The sequence below is a fragment of the Planococcus citri genome, chromosome 1, assembly GCF_950023065.1.
Source record: "Planococcus citri chromosome 1, ihPlaCitr1.1, whole genome shotgun sequence".
NCBI classification, from domain to species: domain Eukaryota; kingdom Metazoa; phylum Arthropoda; class Insecta; order Hemiptera; family Pseudococcidae; genus Planococcus; species Planococcus citri.
Genome location: NC_088677.1, coordinates 2,731,949 through 2,749,771, shown reverse-complemented (window position 1 = coordinate 2,749,771; position 17,823 = coordinate 2,731,949). Strand labels below are relative to the sequence as shown.

At 33.8% G+C, this 17,823-nt stretch overlaps 2 protein-coding genes and 1 long non-coding RNA gene across 7 annotated transcripts in view; 2 read left to right on the top strand and 1 right to left on the bottom strand.

Annotated features, from left to right (window-relative positions):
- Positions 1–17,823, bottom strand: part of LOC135844758 (uncharacterized) — a 126,865-nt gene that overhangs the window by 14,893 nt on the left and 94,149 nt on the right. The gene's annotated exons all lie outside the window — the stretch shown is intronic.
- LOC135844750 (uncharacterized) lies at positions 6,319–9,598 on the top strand. Its single transcript, XR_010558624.1, has 3 exons — positions 6,319–6,538; positions 6,755–6,913; positions 7,353–9,598. It is a non-coding gene; the product is annotated as an uncharacterized LOC135844750 (long non-coding RNA).
- LOC135844728 (uncharacterized) lies at positions 13,202–16,964 on the top strand. Of its 4 annotated transcripts, none has more exons than XM_065363056.1 (3): positions 13,202–14,430; positions 14,807–14,968; positions 16,010–16,964. In XM_065363056.1, exons 1-3 carry the CDS (start codon positions 14,370–14,372, stop codon positions 16,750–16,752), a joined length of 966 nt encoding a protein of 321 aa, XP_065219128.1. In that variant the 5' UTR covers positions 13,202–14,369; the 3' UTR covers positions 16,753–16,964. The 4 variants fall into 4 exon arrangements, 3 of the variants coding, with proteins under 3 accessions (XP_065219128.1, XP_065219136.1, XP_065219145.1); XM_065363064.1 differs by having other exon boundaries at positions 13,205–14,311; XM_065363073.1 differs by lacking the exon at positions 13,202–14,430 and adding an exon at positions 14,438–14,733.

Sequence of the window (17,823 nt, the reverse complement as noted above, 5' to 3'; positions counted from 1 at the left end):
AATTTCGAGAGCTTTCGCTTTTTTACGCGCCGATAACATATTTACTTCGAGAATCGCGGTTTGAAGTCCTTTGGCCGCCAAAATGACCTTTATTTTTCTCTTCCAGGACACGAAGCCAGTACCGCGAAAAACCATCGACTCCATTGCACGATTATCACTGGCACCGAACATACTACCAGACGAACTACTCGAATCGGATTCTACAGCTACGTCGTCGGACTCGTCGTCGCTACTTTCACTACCTTCGGACTCGTCGTCGGATGGACCAGGAGGTGGAGGAGGTGGAGGACCGGATGGTGGATTAGACGGAGGAGGAATGGAATCAACAGGGATCGTCGGATCGTCGGATATCGAATCACCAAAACCTGCTGAACTTGGACCAGCTTCCAAATCGCCGGATGACTCAGATACGTGCTGTAACGTTACTTTACTTTTACCTTTCGACTTCGGTATACTTTGTTCTGGTTTTTCCTTTTCAGAAAAACCACGAAACTCGGCGCTCGATTTACGCTTGTCTACACTACTGTCTTCGTCGTCTACGTTGACCGATTTTCCTGACCGCAAATAGGACAGGACTGTCGACATTTACTTCGTCGAACACTACACGAACCAATACGCTGAAGCTACACAAGCCAGAAAATTCCACACAGGACGTCGAATTGCGAAACAGAGCTTTCACGAACTACGCTCTACGCTACCATGTACGATAAATCGATCAAAATCGATAAATCTGACTCAAAGAATATTGACTTTTAATCAAACAATTCGACATACTAAAACATAACGACTCAAAATAAATAGAAATATTTATTTACTCGGTCAATGACCTAAGTCAATGAACCAAAACAAAAACAAAATTGAGCAGAAGCTCGACAACTTTATAACTCGACGATTGAATCAATATTAACACGACGAACTTATATACATAACGAAAACAACGAAAAATAAACGATAATTTAACAGCCAACAGTTTACGCGATTTTACGAAAAGAACAAAATTTCATTAAAAACATAACCAGCGATATTTAGAATTCGCGAAACGAATTTTTATTTTTTATTTAAAAATAAAAACTAAAATTACCGAGCATAAACGTTACGGTTACGGTATCAATTTTGCCAACAATTTTAGTACCTAATTTTTGAAAATTTTGGTACCTACCACATGACTTCTTTGATCAAAAAACCGAAAGAATATGTAGAGAGCAAACCTCAGAGAATAAGTATTTTGACCTCACAAAGCCCTTATGGGGACAATTTTCTCCACCAAAAATTTTAAACCCTTCGAAAATTTATCTGATTTAACGATTTTTTTTTTTTTTTGAATAAAAAGCTGAAATGGATAAGTCAGTATGGACATTTGGAATCACGGTGGGAGGGACGAGATGGGAAGGGGTTTAAAATGTAAAAAATTGGATTCGAATCGCAGATTACAAATTACTGCTCAAAAAAGCGATTCGGACTATCGACTTATTTTCACCTATTAATGATTTTGTAAATAAAAAAATGTCTCAAAATTCATCTGAAATTTTTTCATGAATTGTTAGGTTATTAAAAATAACTGAAAATTGATCAAATTCTCAAAAATGATAATTTTTCAGAAATGCAGAAAGCTTAGAAAAATCGTTGAACGCTCAGTTATTTAAAATTACCATCAAGTACAAAAAGATCATAAAGTAATCAGAAACTTGCTAAAATTGCTCGAAAATTTTTTCAAAAGGGACCAAAATATTTTAAATTGATTATTGATTAAATATGTAAAACATTGCAAAAATATTGCAAAAATGGTTGAAAGTTTTGAAAAATTGATCTACCTAATACTTTAAAATGGAATCAAACAAGGGAAAAATCAAGTAAAATTACAAAACATTGATGAAATTTCAGAAAAATGTTGCAATAATTGCAACAACTGCAGTTTAAAATATGATAAAAACTAATTAAAATGGCATAAAAATATATGAAAACAGCCAAAAATTGATGAAAATCCTTCGAAATTGAGCAAAAGTTGGAAAAAGTCACTCAGATTATTAAAAATTATCGAAATATTCACGAAATTGCAAGAAAATTTATAAAAATTGAATTATTTGTAAAATGATACAAAAGTCAAACTGAATTCTCAATTAATTAGAAATTATAAAAATAAAGTGATGAAAAATCAGCACAATTTGAGTCAACTTTGCGAAAAATGGCGAAAATTATTTAAAAATGAGTTGAAATATCATAAAAATAGATGAAAATGACTGAAATTTGAGTAAAATATCGCAAAAATAAATCACAGAAATTTACAAAAAATGGATGAAATATTATCAAACTTAAGTTGAACGAGTTTAGAAAAAATTATACGAAATATCACAAAAAACTAGAAAAACTGACATAAAAATTTCTAAAATTTACCAAAAAAATTGACAAAATTTTTGAGAACTTGGCGAAAATTGCATGAAACAAGATTAGAACTTGTTAAAAATAGCACATCAATGATTTAAAATCACTAAAAATTGATAAAATACTTGTCTCAAAATTTGAGCAAAATTCAGTGAAAATTGTAAAAATTATCAAACAATTCGAATAAAAATGAAATTGATCAAAGGTCTCATCAAAAGTGTAATACAATTTGGCAAAGATCATATAGTATGTATGATATTATGTACAAACTACAACATGGGCATGAAAATAACGGAACATTTTCAATAACTGATGAAATTTCAGAAAATTGAAATAAATTTGAAAAAAAGTTGCTTGAAACATCGTGTTTTGACAGATTACGTATCTCAAAATTTGCAGAGTAAAATGTTGCAAAAATTATTCGCAAACGTAATTCATGGTTCACAATTTTTATGAATCACAAATCGAAAATTTAAAATCCCAAGTCCCAACTAAAAAAAAAAAAAAAAAAAAAAAAAAAATAATTCGAAACACGACATGAATTATGTAAGGGAATCAAATATCATATTTTTGATGCAAATTTTATTTAGAATCATCCTCAACTCTGTGAAAGGATTGTTGAAAAGTGAAGGAGGAAGTCAAAACCAAAACATGAGGGCGGAGATTGGTCAAAATAAAATGAAATATTAAATTAAAATCAAAATATTTTAAATTTAAAACTGAATGATATCAATTAAGTATTTATTAAACAACTATATTAATCATTCGATATTCATCATTTGTATATTACAATCGTTTGTAATTTTTCAAATTAATTTAAAAAAAAATAAAGTCACAAAATTGAACGCAAATAAAATGAAATACACATTAAATTAAACTCAAAACAATCAAAATTAAAAAATAAATAATATATTAATTATTATTATTCATCATAAGTATACTTATTACAATGATTTGTAATTTTGCAAACTAATTTTTTTTTTTTTTAATAACAATTCTAAGTTGAAGGTGAAAACACAGTTCCAATATTCAAATGAAATTTCTGCACTGCAACTGGATATCATCCATCTTTTTTGCCAATTTAAATCGAACCACAATCGTTTCCAGCAGATTAACGAGTAATTGGCCAATACCACTCGAACATTTCCATTTACTCGACAAACAAGAATTTTTCGAGTGAGAAGACTAATACATACATATAACGGAAATTCGGAAGACGGATTACGATTACGACACAATGACGTTATTAATTTAAAACTCGATCACTAGATTGATTAAGAGACGGTTGAATTGAATTGAAACCTCAATAAAGTAATCAGCGAGTACCTAATCAATGAAATTTACACAATGTAGGTATAGGTACATCGAATTGACGATGCGAGAACGCTGTGGCCTGTGGGGCGTGCTCTTTTTCCAATATGCACTAATATACCACCAGTTTCCACCTAGAGACCTTTAATAGCTGTTGGCCACTATGATGTTGGATGGAGCTGGCTAAATCTACATTAAATAAATTATGTGGTGTAACCGCGTAAAGCGTAACCGCTTTTTATACGCTCAATTGCCTATTTTGTATTTATAATCATTACCTAATTGATAGGTAGGTATACAGACTATGAGACTATATACACATTACGTGTAGGTAAAAATTCACATTATTTTACGGAATACGCGTTAAGTAAATTACTTTCACTGATAATACAGTATACACATCACATATATAGCGTCTAAACGTGTATTTATGCAGAACAGTTTGTTGTCTATTCTCTAAAGCGTCATGCAGTTTTTTGATACGTGAAATGAAAACGATTCATTCGTCAATATACGTACAGTCACACTCTATACCGGTCGTTTTATGAATTTAAATTAAAAATTAGGTAGGTACTATTTTCACGAATACTCGTAAAACGAAGCTATCTCAATCTCACACACATAGAGTGATAGGCTCACGATGAAGAACGATGAAAATGACGTTGTTGTTTGCAAATAAAAATAAAGGAGAAAGTATCACACGAGACACGACTCACTCAACGACGACGATTGCAAAAAATGGCAAACGTTTCGCCGAATTAGTTAAATAAGTTAGAGATACGAGTCGAGTACTTTTTTATCGAGATGAAAATCCAATCAAAATCATACCCATTCTCATCTTATGACTTTACGAGAAACCAGAACCTATAAACACGCGTCACCTTTCAACAATATAGAGATATTTCAAAGCTGCGGGAAATTTTTTAGTTCGGTTGATTGAATAGGGCGACTTGGTGTACTTTTACGATTATAAGCGAGTGCAGTAAAGGTAAAGATATCTTGAGATATTGTAGCTATAGCTACCAGTACTTAGGTAGTAGGTAGAGGTACATTGTAAGAGTAGGTTTGAATCGTGCAATACGTGGTTTTATCTTTTGAACTGCTTTCTCGAGATTGCTGAGCAGTTTACGAGCGAGCTATTTTTCAAACTGCACCGCGAGACCAAGAGCTATTCAAAATGAGTTACTATCATCACATTTTATAACTTAACAATGTTCGTGGCATTTATTGTAGGAAGAAGATGGGTCACTCGGTAGTCGGTACGAAATGAGCGATGGACTGGATGACATATCTGTGTCATTTTTGGCTCATTTTGCTCTATTTTTTCGTCGTGTGCGAGATGAACTTACTCAAAAAAAAAAGTTGGCCTATTTCATATTTTTTGATTTTCTTTTCACAAATGAGGTAGGTATCTGATCGGTCAAATATTTCAGGTGCTGAAGAAGTGAAAAACATTTATCGATTTTTAAAAATTTAATTTTGACTAAAAATGGAAAAAATTTCAAAATTTTACCGAATTTAATCAGATTGCTAAAATTTGGTAAAATATCCTATTTTCGATGCCATAAATCGATTGGAATTGGTTTTGAGTGGTTTTGAGCAGTTTCAGAGCTCCAGCAGATCTTTAAAAGTTGAAATTTTCACAAAATTTTACTAAATGAAGTTGAAAAAGTAAAATTTACTTTATATACTCTAATTAGTAATTACAACTCGCCAAGATTAATCGAAGGATGTTCTGAGGCGCTCTGGAGCCTCCAGCCATGGAATATTTCACAATCAGTCAGTCCAGAACCGTAAGGTAATAATTAGATATATATTTTTCAAATTCCCGATCATAAAATCGCTGAAAAAATATATTACGGTTTCGAACAGGCAGAAATTGATTTTTGAAAAGTGATGTGTAATTCGTCAAAAGAGTGACTATTAAAAAGCACCAACTGTATTAAGTATTATAGATGTTAAAGTAAATTTTGACGGTTTTAATGGGATTTTTTCGAAGATTTGGAATTTCCGAATATTAGCGGGGTGGCTTCAAAACAGCTTGAAATCACCTCCTGTCAACTAAGCCTGTTGAGATTAGGATTCGCTTGAATAGTCAGGTCTTAATTTCACAATAAAAAAAGCTCCCGCTCGCAATTCTTGTTAAAAGCAATTTTATGATTGATTCTTGTTCTACACACTAAAGCGAATAAATTTAGCTTGTATGCCGATTTTCCCCCTCCCCCTTCTTCAAGGGTCCACTCCCCAACATTTGAAATTTGTGTATCTCCTAATCTATGGGTTGTACAAAAAAAAATTATTCAACAAAAATTGTTCCTTGACATCAGATCTACAATTTTAGTTCATCAAAATTCGTTTTGGAGCAATCCTTCCTTCCCCCTAAAATTGTGTAAGTACCCCTCCAGAAAACGTTGAATGTGGCTTTAATAAGTTTTTGTTTCTACATGAAGTTTCGTAATAAATGATTTCTCATCGTTTCTTTTGATTGGTTTATTTTACCGAACGTACGATATTGTTTTTCTATCAAGTATGTGATCTGTTCGGTACGTTGTAATTTTTTCTTTGTTAAAATGTTGTAAGTTTTTTTGCTCTTGTGTAATAATTTATGTAATTTATTAAAAAATATTGAACTATGGAAAAAGTTGAGTAAGTATGTAGGCCATAAGGTACTGCTTCATTCTACAAGTGGAATTGAGAACTCAACACTCCTCGATAGCAATAGCAAGAATCATAAGTATAACTATTTACGTTGATTCAGATTTCCTGAAAAACAGTGATAGCTTAAGCATGAGTAATTACAGCTTTGTTTCAGTTTTCGCATTTATTTTGGCGTTTTATGTTTCAACAGGTAAGAATTTTTTTAATGTTGTACCTATACCTATATGATGAAATGCAAGTTACAACATATTGCGAGAGAACAAATAGCTACTCTCTAAATTTGAAGCAGTGAATTTTCACTGCTTCAAATTTAGAGAGTAGGTACCTACGCCTAAATGTAGGTACAAGTATTGAGTTAGGTTATTCGTGTAAAAATCATGCTCTAATCCACAATTTTTTAATGTAGGAAACGCTATACTATGTTACAAGTGTTATCATCATAGTACTAACGCACCAGATCCAAACTGTGTAAACGTAAATGAAAAAACCCCTAGAGAAACATTGTCCAACATTCATGGTGAATATGGCTGGGAAGGATGCGTATACATGAAGATAAAACATTACGGTAGGCAGTAAAATGAAATGTTGATTTTTCTCATTTAGTTTGCTTTTGACTCCACATTTACAAAACCTAAAAAATGAGTGAAGTTCCATATTCCATGAAGCGTTTTGAAACAGTTTTGATCACTTCTCATGGAACTTCTGAACATACTAAATTTACAAAAAATTGCCTTACTTAGTATTCCGTAAAACAAATCATCCACCTTTTTCAAATCTCCCAAAAATTGAAACTTTTTATGTATTAGAAAAAAAAATTGGCCTCCTGTGATTATTCGTGATTCCATCCTTAGTAGAAACTTTGCTGCGCTTTACTCGTATTTTAGCATTTGATAAACAGGAAACACGAATCATTAAAACGTATAGTCTGAAAGAGGTGAAATAATCTATAACAAACAAAATGTTCTAAGCTAATGAACCTACATGTACAATGTTTGCCTTTTCAGATGGCGCAGATTCTGTAACACGAGAGGCGGTTCTCGTACGCAGGGACGCACCAGTTGAGAATTACTGTCCGGATGGATTTTCCAGCACATACTATACTCCAAGAAAATGCGAATCTTGTTATACAGATCTTTGCAATTCAATGTCAGGCGGCCCAGCACCTCCAACCACATCACCTCCAAACACGTCATTAGCAGAGAAGGAATCGATTAACATCTCGGTTGGGGGTATTCACTACCTCTGTTATCCACGGGTGTAAACCACAACCGCGAATAACCGAAAACGGTAACCAAAACCCGAACAACCACCACATCATCACCTCCAATCATGTTATCACCTCACAAATTAGGGAACTATAACCCAGGTATGTCAGACGGCCATTTTGTTCCTGGTTTGACCAACTTAGCATTGCAGTATATGGGAATTCGGCAAACTTTAACCGCGTATATCTTCAAAACCGTGCACTTTTACAACTTTTTCATAATAACATCTTTGAAACTTGAAAGAGAATTGAACGAGCTTTCCAATGGTATGCTATACATGTATCAATTGAAATACATTTAATTGTTTTGAATTTCAGTCATTTTTCAGCACTTCACTTTTGGGTTAAAAATAGTTTGAAATTGTGTGAAATTCACAGCATGTGCTCTAATTCAATGATTACTTTCATTCTATGCCAGAAATTCCGTCATAAAAACCTTGAATCGAAAAACAACAATTTTTTTTCGTGAGGAACAAAATGGGAGTCTGACATACCCTGGTTACAGTACCTTACACAAATACGCCATTGCCAGAGATGGAACCGATTGAAATCTGGATTAAGGGTGTTCACAGTTCACTACCTCTGTTGGTGCTATCAGTTCAGATTTCTGATGAAAACTGCAGTGAACTTTGGGCAAGGATTGTGTAAAACCTATCGGATAGATTTTTGTGGGGTTTGGTTTACTTATTTTACTCATTCTACTTCGCAAAATGCGTTAAGAAATCATAACAACTTTGACTATATTCAGTATTCACTAGTAAAAAATATAACAATAACAAAACCAAGGATCTCTTTCATATCAGTTTACAGTACAATTATTATGAATAGTGTTTTTAAATAACCATATTGAGCAATGAGCATTTATGCTTTCCAAAGAAAGTCTTGTTCTATGAATCAAAGCGTTAGCCGATCATATTTTTTCATTCTTTGAAATTATTATCCAATTAATTTTCCAATTTCCAGAAACAAAAGAACCAATTTGTGCATCATAAACTTTGTTTAATAGGTAACTACGTAACAAAATTGAGTATACCTGATTTCGACAGCCAAAGTGAACACACCCCAGTGTCACCACTCATAACTGATCACTATCAGCATTCATTTGGTGATGATATTGCTTCATGCCGAAAAATTGTGAGGAAAAATAAAAATTGCATATTTTGAAAAAATTTTCTGAGGTTTTTTGATTTTGCTCTGAAATAATATGAAATTTGATGTACCTATTCATCAATTTGTTCACATAAATCAGAAGACAATCGAAGGTGCTTTCCGATGGTGTAATTACAGATTTTTTCAAAGTATGTGTTCAAATCAAATTTTTCAAAAGTTTACAAATTCCAAATATTGACTACACAGTACACATGTTCTAATATCACACACCTAATTCTTGCAGCGATATTCCTACGATAATTTTTTGTGGGCAAGATTTAATATTTCTGTCAATTTTGTGATCGCTTATACTTGTCAGATAACAAAGGGCAAGATTGGATTTGTTGCAATACATAAGTGTTTTCTCTGGCCACATGTCGCTTGTGATGCTGCATTCAAAAATAACAAACGAAAATATATTTGTACGCCATGTTTAAAAAACATGGTAAGTAAGTACCTATGTAATTTAGGTAATGTAATGATCCAATTTTGACCATGAGAGTCAGTGGTACATATATTGAAAAATGAACAAAATTGAAGAGTTCGTAACAAAAAGGGGTATACGAGATGACACATATGTCCTTTTTGAGACGAATCCATATTGTTATTCTTCAGACCTTCCTCTATCATATGAGACCACCCCCACTTCACAAAATCGAAAAACCAGTTGAGCTATCGCCATTTGAATACTGCAAAGTCGATTAAAAATTTACTTTTTCTGAGATAATGGGTTACTCATGGTCGATGTTGTGTTGTCAACTGTTATTTACCTGGTTTGAATCCAAAAATTTGCTCAAAAGTATTTTTAAATCAATAAAAAAAATTTGACGAAAAAAACTTGTCTTTTTTGCTATTTTTTTACTTTAACATAGCGATCTTTTTTCAGAGATAATGGGTTACTCATAGTCGATTTTGTGTTGTCAACTGTTATTTACCTGGTTTGAATCCAAAAATTTGCTCAAAAACATTTTTAAATAAAAAAAAAAATTGGTCAATTTTTCGCTTTAAAAAGGACATAGGCTATTTTGAAATGTTTGAGCGCTTACCGCTAACACACAAGTTTCCTCCAGACTGACGGTCCATAGCATTTTGTATAGTTAGATAGTGGGAAAATAAGATAAAATCGCCACCATGTTCAAATAATTATGCACATTTCTAAGCTTCACAAGCACTCAAACTTTCAAACAGTTTTTTCTCAAAATACAACTTTCACACATCGCACATCGGGAGTAATAAGGTTACATCTCAAAAAAAATTGATTTTGACGTTTTTGCATTTTTGGGGTTTGTATGACCCCCCCTTCAACCAAAAATTACACTTTGAATCTAGATCTAGTAAAAAACGCAAATGGCCTAACTCAAAATCCCAACAACATTGTAAGTTGTTTGGAGTTATAAGGGTACATCTCAAAAAACTCCACCTTTTTTGAGCAAATTTTGTACATACATACAAAGTGTTAACAAACAGTTTTGATTGTTTTGAATGTTTGTCAGTTAGGGACCGTTCTGAAGTATTCCTGCGAAACATGGACCATGAGTGCAGAATGCAAGAAGAAAGTATCCGCTTTCGAGATGTGGTGCTATCGAAGGCTACTACGGATCTCATGGAAGGACTTCATTACCAACAAGGAAGTATTAGCAAGAATAGGAGAGGAGCGGAAAGTCGTATAGTAGAAGATATCAAAAACAGAAAGCTAAAGTATTTAGCTCATAAAATACGAGAAAACGGTATTTTCATGCTAGCGGTACAGGGGAAAATCCAAGGAAGATTGATGAGAGGGAGGAAACGATCGGAACTGTTAACAACAAACTCACCAGCCAACTCTCCCTGAAAGAAACAATCAGATATGCTAGAAACTGGCTAATATAGATGGAAGTATATGCTATCTCCTGTAAAGGAGTGCGACTACAACGACGACAGTTAGAAATAGTCACAAGGAGTGAATTTTTTATTGGTTTGTACCAAATGGAAAAAAAAATTAATTGATCAATGATCACTTTTCAGAAAAATGAATTTGCATATATAATGAAATTTTAGTTGTTTGAGAAACACTCAAAAACTAAGCACTCTAGAAAAAAACTAACGACATTATGTTGATTGGAAATTTAATTCTCTACAACTTTGTTGTCAGGAAATCTATTTTGGACGCTTCCTCTCGCCTGCACATCAACTTTAATGAAAGGTTATAACTTATAGTTAAGTTATAACTCAAAATGTTTTCCAAACATTGAAATATTTCCTCTTTAAGATTTTATTTTTCAAAGTGTTCTTATGCTAAATGAAGGTAGGATACCAGGTCTTTAAAATGAGGTGCTATTCATTCCTCAGAATTAATTATTAGTTGATAAAAATAATGAATCAAGTTTTTAAAAAAAAGAAAAACACTCTCCTGTAAAATTTCACTTTTTTGAGATGTAACCTTATTACTCCTGATCGAGGTGCGATATGTTGTGCCCAAGGGCCTTGGCTACAACATATCAAAAAATCAGTCAATTCCCACGTAGCACAAGCGATGCCAAAGTCGATGGAAAAGACAAGCTCTCTAATCCATCACTTGTCAACACAACATTTGATGACACCAATGTCAATAAATGATGAGTGAGAAGTTGATATCAAAATCGACTGTCGCCTCCCTTCATTTTTTGTCTCAACAAGGTCTCGACATTGGTGTCATTTTTTTGAGTCTAAAAGAAGCAAATTTTGATTGAAAATGTGCGAAATGTGCCCAAAACTCTTATTTTTGATTCAAGTAAAATTATTCTCAAAAATATTTCACCCTAAAAAATTTTTTTGAAAGGAAAAAAGTTGCCTTGGGTAGGGATTGAACCTATGTTGCCACTCACTTCTGTCACGTTCTCTAACCACTAGACCATTGCCGCTGTGGAGTGGAGAGGCCTTAAAAGAATATTCAGTCCATCTTATTATGGACTTTGAAAAATTTTCATATTGTATTGTCGACTCAGACATCAACAAATGAGTCGGCAACACTTTGAAATTTCTAAAAATATCTTATAGATCTTGTAATCGACATTAACTTCCTCATCAATATTAACCAGATCATTTATGTCAATTACAAGATCTACAGAAGTATCTACTCGATGACGACACTTTGTAGATACTTTTGTAGACCCTATGATCAATATACAGGTCATCTTGCGGATGTCAAAGTTGATGACAATTATTAGATCGACAAAAGTAACTATACAAGATCAAAATTTTGTAGATGCTTTTGTCGATCTTATAGTTGACATCAACATCAGATTGACAAGATGACCTGAATTTCGATATTGATCATGGGTCTACAAAGGTATCTATGTACAATATATTGAAATCTTGCACATGACAGTAGATACAAATGTAGACAGCAATGATGACCATCAACATTTTCATCATAGTTTTTGAAAACAGTGTCAATTTTTAATCAGTTATCTTAAACGTAGTTAGATTAACCCCTTTGTGGATAATGTTCCAACGTTTTTCAAATCATGTCAATAATTACTTTTGTGGAGGCCACTGCCAATCTCGTCAGTGCTACTCGGGTTTGGGCCATTTCTACATTACCAAATTGTACCAACAATAAGTACCATGAATTTCTTATCAATATTTTTTTGGACTTGGTGCGTTTTGGAACTGTATGCTTCAATTATTGTATTCATTTCCACCAATCAATTGATTCATAAAAGTCAAAACATTACAGGTACCTATTTTGAAGATTTTACATTTTAAATTTTTTATATTTTGGGTTTTGGTTAATTGGTTTTGATCAAATATTTTCCATTTTTGGTTTTTGAGTTTTGCACAAAACAGGTTTTTATTTGGGTTTTCTTGGTTTTTGGTTTTTCAACAGTTTTAACCCCTGAATGAAATATATTACAATGAAAGTATGCTGTGTAAGGACTTCAAAGTGGTAAATTTTGTACCAATACCAAAACAGAACAACTATCAAAAATGCTCTGAATATAGAACCATCGCATTAATGAGCCACACACTGAAGCTACTACTCATCAATGCCAGAATTTAAAAGAAGATAGATGAAAATTTAAGCAAAACACAATATGACTTTGTAGTGAAAAAAGGGATGAAAGATGCAATTGCCCTGCTGAAAGTGATCATCCAAAGAGCACTGAATGCAAACAGGGAAATCATTGCTTGCTTCGTCAATTATGAGAAAGCATTAGATCATGTCAACCATGAGAGGATGTTGGAGATCCTGAAGAAATACAACATTGATGACAAAGACCTGCAGATAATCAAGAACCTGTACTGGGAGCATGAGTGCCTGCAAACATCAAGTGTGGAACTGAGTACTTGGAGAATGGATGTGGTATAAAGAGAGGTGTGAGACAAGGATGCCCCCTCTCACCTAGGTTGTTTAACATGTATGCAGAAGAAAAAAATAATGAGAGAAGCGCGAATCGAACAAATGGGATTCAAGATCAACAGCAAGAGAATAAATGAAATAAGTTACACAGATGACAAAGTGATCCTTGCTGAAACAGAAGCGCAGATGCAGAAAATGATCAACCAAATCAACAGTGCTGGATTAAAATATGAAATGAAAATAAACGCAGGAGAGACCAAGGTGATGAGATTTACAAAAGGAGATGCCAAAGAGGTCAAAATCAATATTGGAAGCCAAGAAATTGAAAATGTAAATTAATTCAGATACCTTGGAGCGCTGATAAATAATGATGGTAGAGATCATAAAGAAATTAAATCACGGATTGGAATGGCAAAAAGCGCCTTTAATAACCTAGCCAATGTGCTGGGAAATTGATGGATGAGTCTAGCTCTGAGAAAGAGAATTATCCAATGCTACATATGGACAGTTCTGAACTTCTGAAGTATTCTTGCAAAACATGGACCATGAGCGCAGAATGCGAAAAGAAAATATCTGCTTTTGAGGTGTGGTGCTATCGAAGGCTACTACGGATCTCATGGAAGGACTTCATTACCAACCAGGAAGTACTGCAAGAATAGGAGAGGATTCAGTCAACTAAGCCTGTTGAGATTAGGATAGGCTTGAAGTAAATTTTAGCTTTATTGAGCAAAATTTTGTGGAAATTTGTGTAAATTCGTCAATTTCCACCAAAAAGTTGAAAAACAGAATTTCTCCCATGTAGGTAGGTATGTACCTGACCAAAAATTTTGAAATGAAAATTCTGAAAAAAAAAACAGTTGAATGTACCTTACCTACTTAGTGCTATGAAGTCATAAATAAGAATTAAGGAGTTTCCAATTCTGCGGCAATGTGGTTTTGAATGATTTGTGTTTCTACATAAAGTCTCATAATAAATGATTTCTCATTGTTTCTTTTGATTCGTTTATTTTAACTGAACATATTGTTTTTTCTATCGAGTATATTGTGTTCTGTTCAGTATGTAGGTATGTTGTAATTTTTTCTTTGTTAAAATGTTAGTTTTTTTGCTCTTGTTTAATTTATGTAATTTACCTATTAAAAATATTGAACTACGGAAAAAGTTAAATAGGCTACTTCATTCTACAATTGGAATTATTGACACTCCTCAATAGCAAAAATCATATACGTAGGTAGGTGGGTAACTAGATTCAGATTTCCTAAAAAAAGAAAAACAGTGATAGCTTAAGCATGAGTAATTACAGTTTTGTTTCAATTTTTGCATTTATTTTGGTGTTTTATGTTTCAACAGGTAAGAATTTTTATCCTACTAGTAGAATAAAACACTACTTTATTCACTCTCGCTAGTCGCTCGAGTAATTAAATGCGCGTTTTCTTCCCGCGTTTGGATAAATTATGTTATTCAACTAGTGAAATAAAGTGATTTTCGACGATTTTTAATTACTTCCCTCGCTCTGCTCGGGAAATAAACCTCAAAAATCGTCAAAAATCACTTTATTTTACTAGTAGGATAAAATACCATTCTTACGTACCTATTTGATAAAATGCAACATATTGCGATTGAACAAATAGCCACCTATACGCCTAAATGTAGGTAGGTACATATTGAATTAGGTTGTTCATGTAAAATGCATGTACATACTCTAATCAATAATTTTTTAATATAGGAATCGTTCTAGAACGACTATGTTACAAGTGTAAACATCTTCCTCACAGACCAGATCCAAACTGTGTAAATGTAAATGAAGAAACCCCTAAAGAAATATTTTCCAAGATGGATGGAGAATATGGCTGGCCAGGATGCTCATTCATTATGAAACCAGAGGAAGGTAGGTTGTAAAATGAAACATAGAGTTTTCTCCTTCGGTTTGCTTGAGTATTAATACCCACAACTCCACATTTATGAAACCTAAAACATGAGTGGAATTCCATATTCCATGAAGCGTTTTAAAACAGTTTTGATCACTTTGTGGTAAGTGCTTTAGAATTAGAACGTATTTACAAAAAAATTACCATAATATTCCTTAAAACAATAACAAATCATCCACTTTTTCCAGAGCTGTGGGTCATAAATGATTTCAGGATTGGATTTCGGTTTCAGGAATCAGGATCAAAATTTATTCATTTCGGGATTGAATTTGTTTCAGTTTTGTTCCTCTAAATTTTTATTTCCGTTTCAGTATTGGTTTTGGGGTTGAAAAACTTGTTTTGGTTCCGAGTTGAACTAGTTCCAGTTTCGGGATTCTCATTTCAACCAATTTTATGCCCAAATTGACTACCTACATAGTAGACCCTGCAAGAGATCTAAAAAATTTGGAGGTTTTGACATGGCAAATCCGATGGTGTAATTGGTTTGATGTTTTAAAGGCATATTTTGCTTAATTTGTTGTATATTTATCAATTATCATAAATCAAATCAGGGGAAAAATCAAAAATTGAAATCCTGAAACCAAAACGATCTTGTTTCAGTTCTGGGATGGTTTTGGGATCAGAATTATATTGGTTCCTGGATTTTTTCAGTTTTGGGATCAAGAAAAATAACAATATTGGTTTCAGAATAGGTTTTGGGATTGCATGTGAATCGGGATTCGAATCAGTTCTGGTTTTGGGATCGTTTTGGACCCACAGCTCTGATTTTTTCAAGTCTCCCAAAAATGAAAACTTTTTACATAGCTAAAGTACATTTGGCCTTCTGTGATTCCATTCTTATAGAAACTTTGCTGCTCTTTATTTCAGCATTATTTAACTAACAGGAAATATGAATCATTAAAACATAGGCTGAAAGAGGTAAAATAATCTACAACAAACAAAATGTTCTCAGCTTAGTCAGCTAATGTATGTACATGTATGTACAATGTTTGCCTTTTCAGGTGGTGGAATATCTGTAGAACGAAAGGGGGTTCTTGTACCTACACCCCTACCATCGGAGTCTTATTGTCCGGAAGGATTTTTTTTCTCAGATCATTTTCCAAATGGACAATGCAAAACTTGTTACACATATCTCTGCAATTCAATGTCAGGTGGTCCATCACCTCCAACCACATCACTTCCAACCACATCATCATCATCTCCAACCACATCATCATCATCTCCAACCACATCATCATCCCCAACTACATCATCACCTCCAACCACATCATCATCTCCAACCACATCATCACCTCCAACCACATCATCATCTCCAACCACATCATCATCCCCAACTACATCATCATCTCCAACCACATCATCATCCCCAACTACATCATCACCTCCAACCACATCATCACCTCCAACCACATCATCGCCTCCAACCACATCATCACTTCCAACTACATCATCACTTCCAACCACTTCATCATCTCCAACCACATCATCACCTCCAACCACATCATCACCTCCAACCACATCATCACCTCCAACCACATCATCACTTCCAACTACATCATCATCTCCAACCACATCATCATCATCTCCAACCACATCATCATCCCCAACTACATCATCACCTCCAACCACATCATCATCTCCAACCACATCATCACCTCCAACCACATCATCGCCTCCAACCACATCATCACCTCCAACCACATCATCATCTCCAACTACATCATCATGTGACTGTGACTGGTGAACTTTGGGGAAGGATTGTGTAAAAACTATCGGATGGATTTTCGTGTGGTTGGTTTATTTTATACTCATTTTACACATAAAAAATTATAACAACTTTGACTATTCAGTATTCACTATATTTATAGTAAAAAATATAACAATCCTAAACCAAGGTTCTCTTTCTATCAGTTTACAGTAGGTACAAATTATGACCAGTGTTTTGTAATAACCATATTATTATCTAGCATTTATGCTTTCCAAAGAAAGTCTTATTCTATGAACCAAAGCATTAACCAATCAGATTTTTTCATTCTTTGAAAAATATGCATCCATAAACAAAAACTTTAATTTTACCCCAAGAAACAAAAATAGGTATTGTTGGTTGTCTTGTATCCTGTTGACAAACGAAATACCAACCATATTCATTTTATTCAGCAAAATTAGCCCATTATTAGGAAGTCAATATTCTAATTTCCAGAAACAAAAGAACCAATAATTTGTGCATCATAAAGTTGTTCAACAGGTAACTACCTAACAAAATTGAGTATACCTGATTTCAACAGCCAAAGTGAACAAACCCCAGTGTCACTGTTAAAATAGGGTTTACCTATAGACACTGGACCTGCGTATAAAACAACCAACTCGCGGCCATCTTGGCAAAATAACCTGAGTAACGCCAATTTATCCCGCTGGGTGATCTTGGCAGTGCTGTACTTCAATTTTGCAGGCAACAGGGAAGAGGGAGGGTTGTGTAGTCCGCGAGGTACTTACTCCTGACTGCGCGGTCAAAAAATGTGTGTAGACTCTGTACACGTGATAAAAAGCGACCTAATGATGATATCTCATTGAAATTTGTAGAGATGGTCAGAAGTATGGTAAAGATGGCACAGTAACAATTTGGAGTTCGTAAGTGCCATCGAAGAAATTTTATGGACCTTGAAATGTGAAAAATGAACTGGAGCAACTCCAACTTTTGTCAATGCTTAGTCTATAGACACTGCACCTGGGCCCTCCGGGTAAGACATCCAACTGCAGGCAACGGGGAAGAGGGACGGTAGTAAAATCTTGTGTCATGCCAATTTCTCCCGCTGGA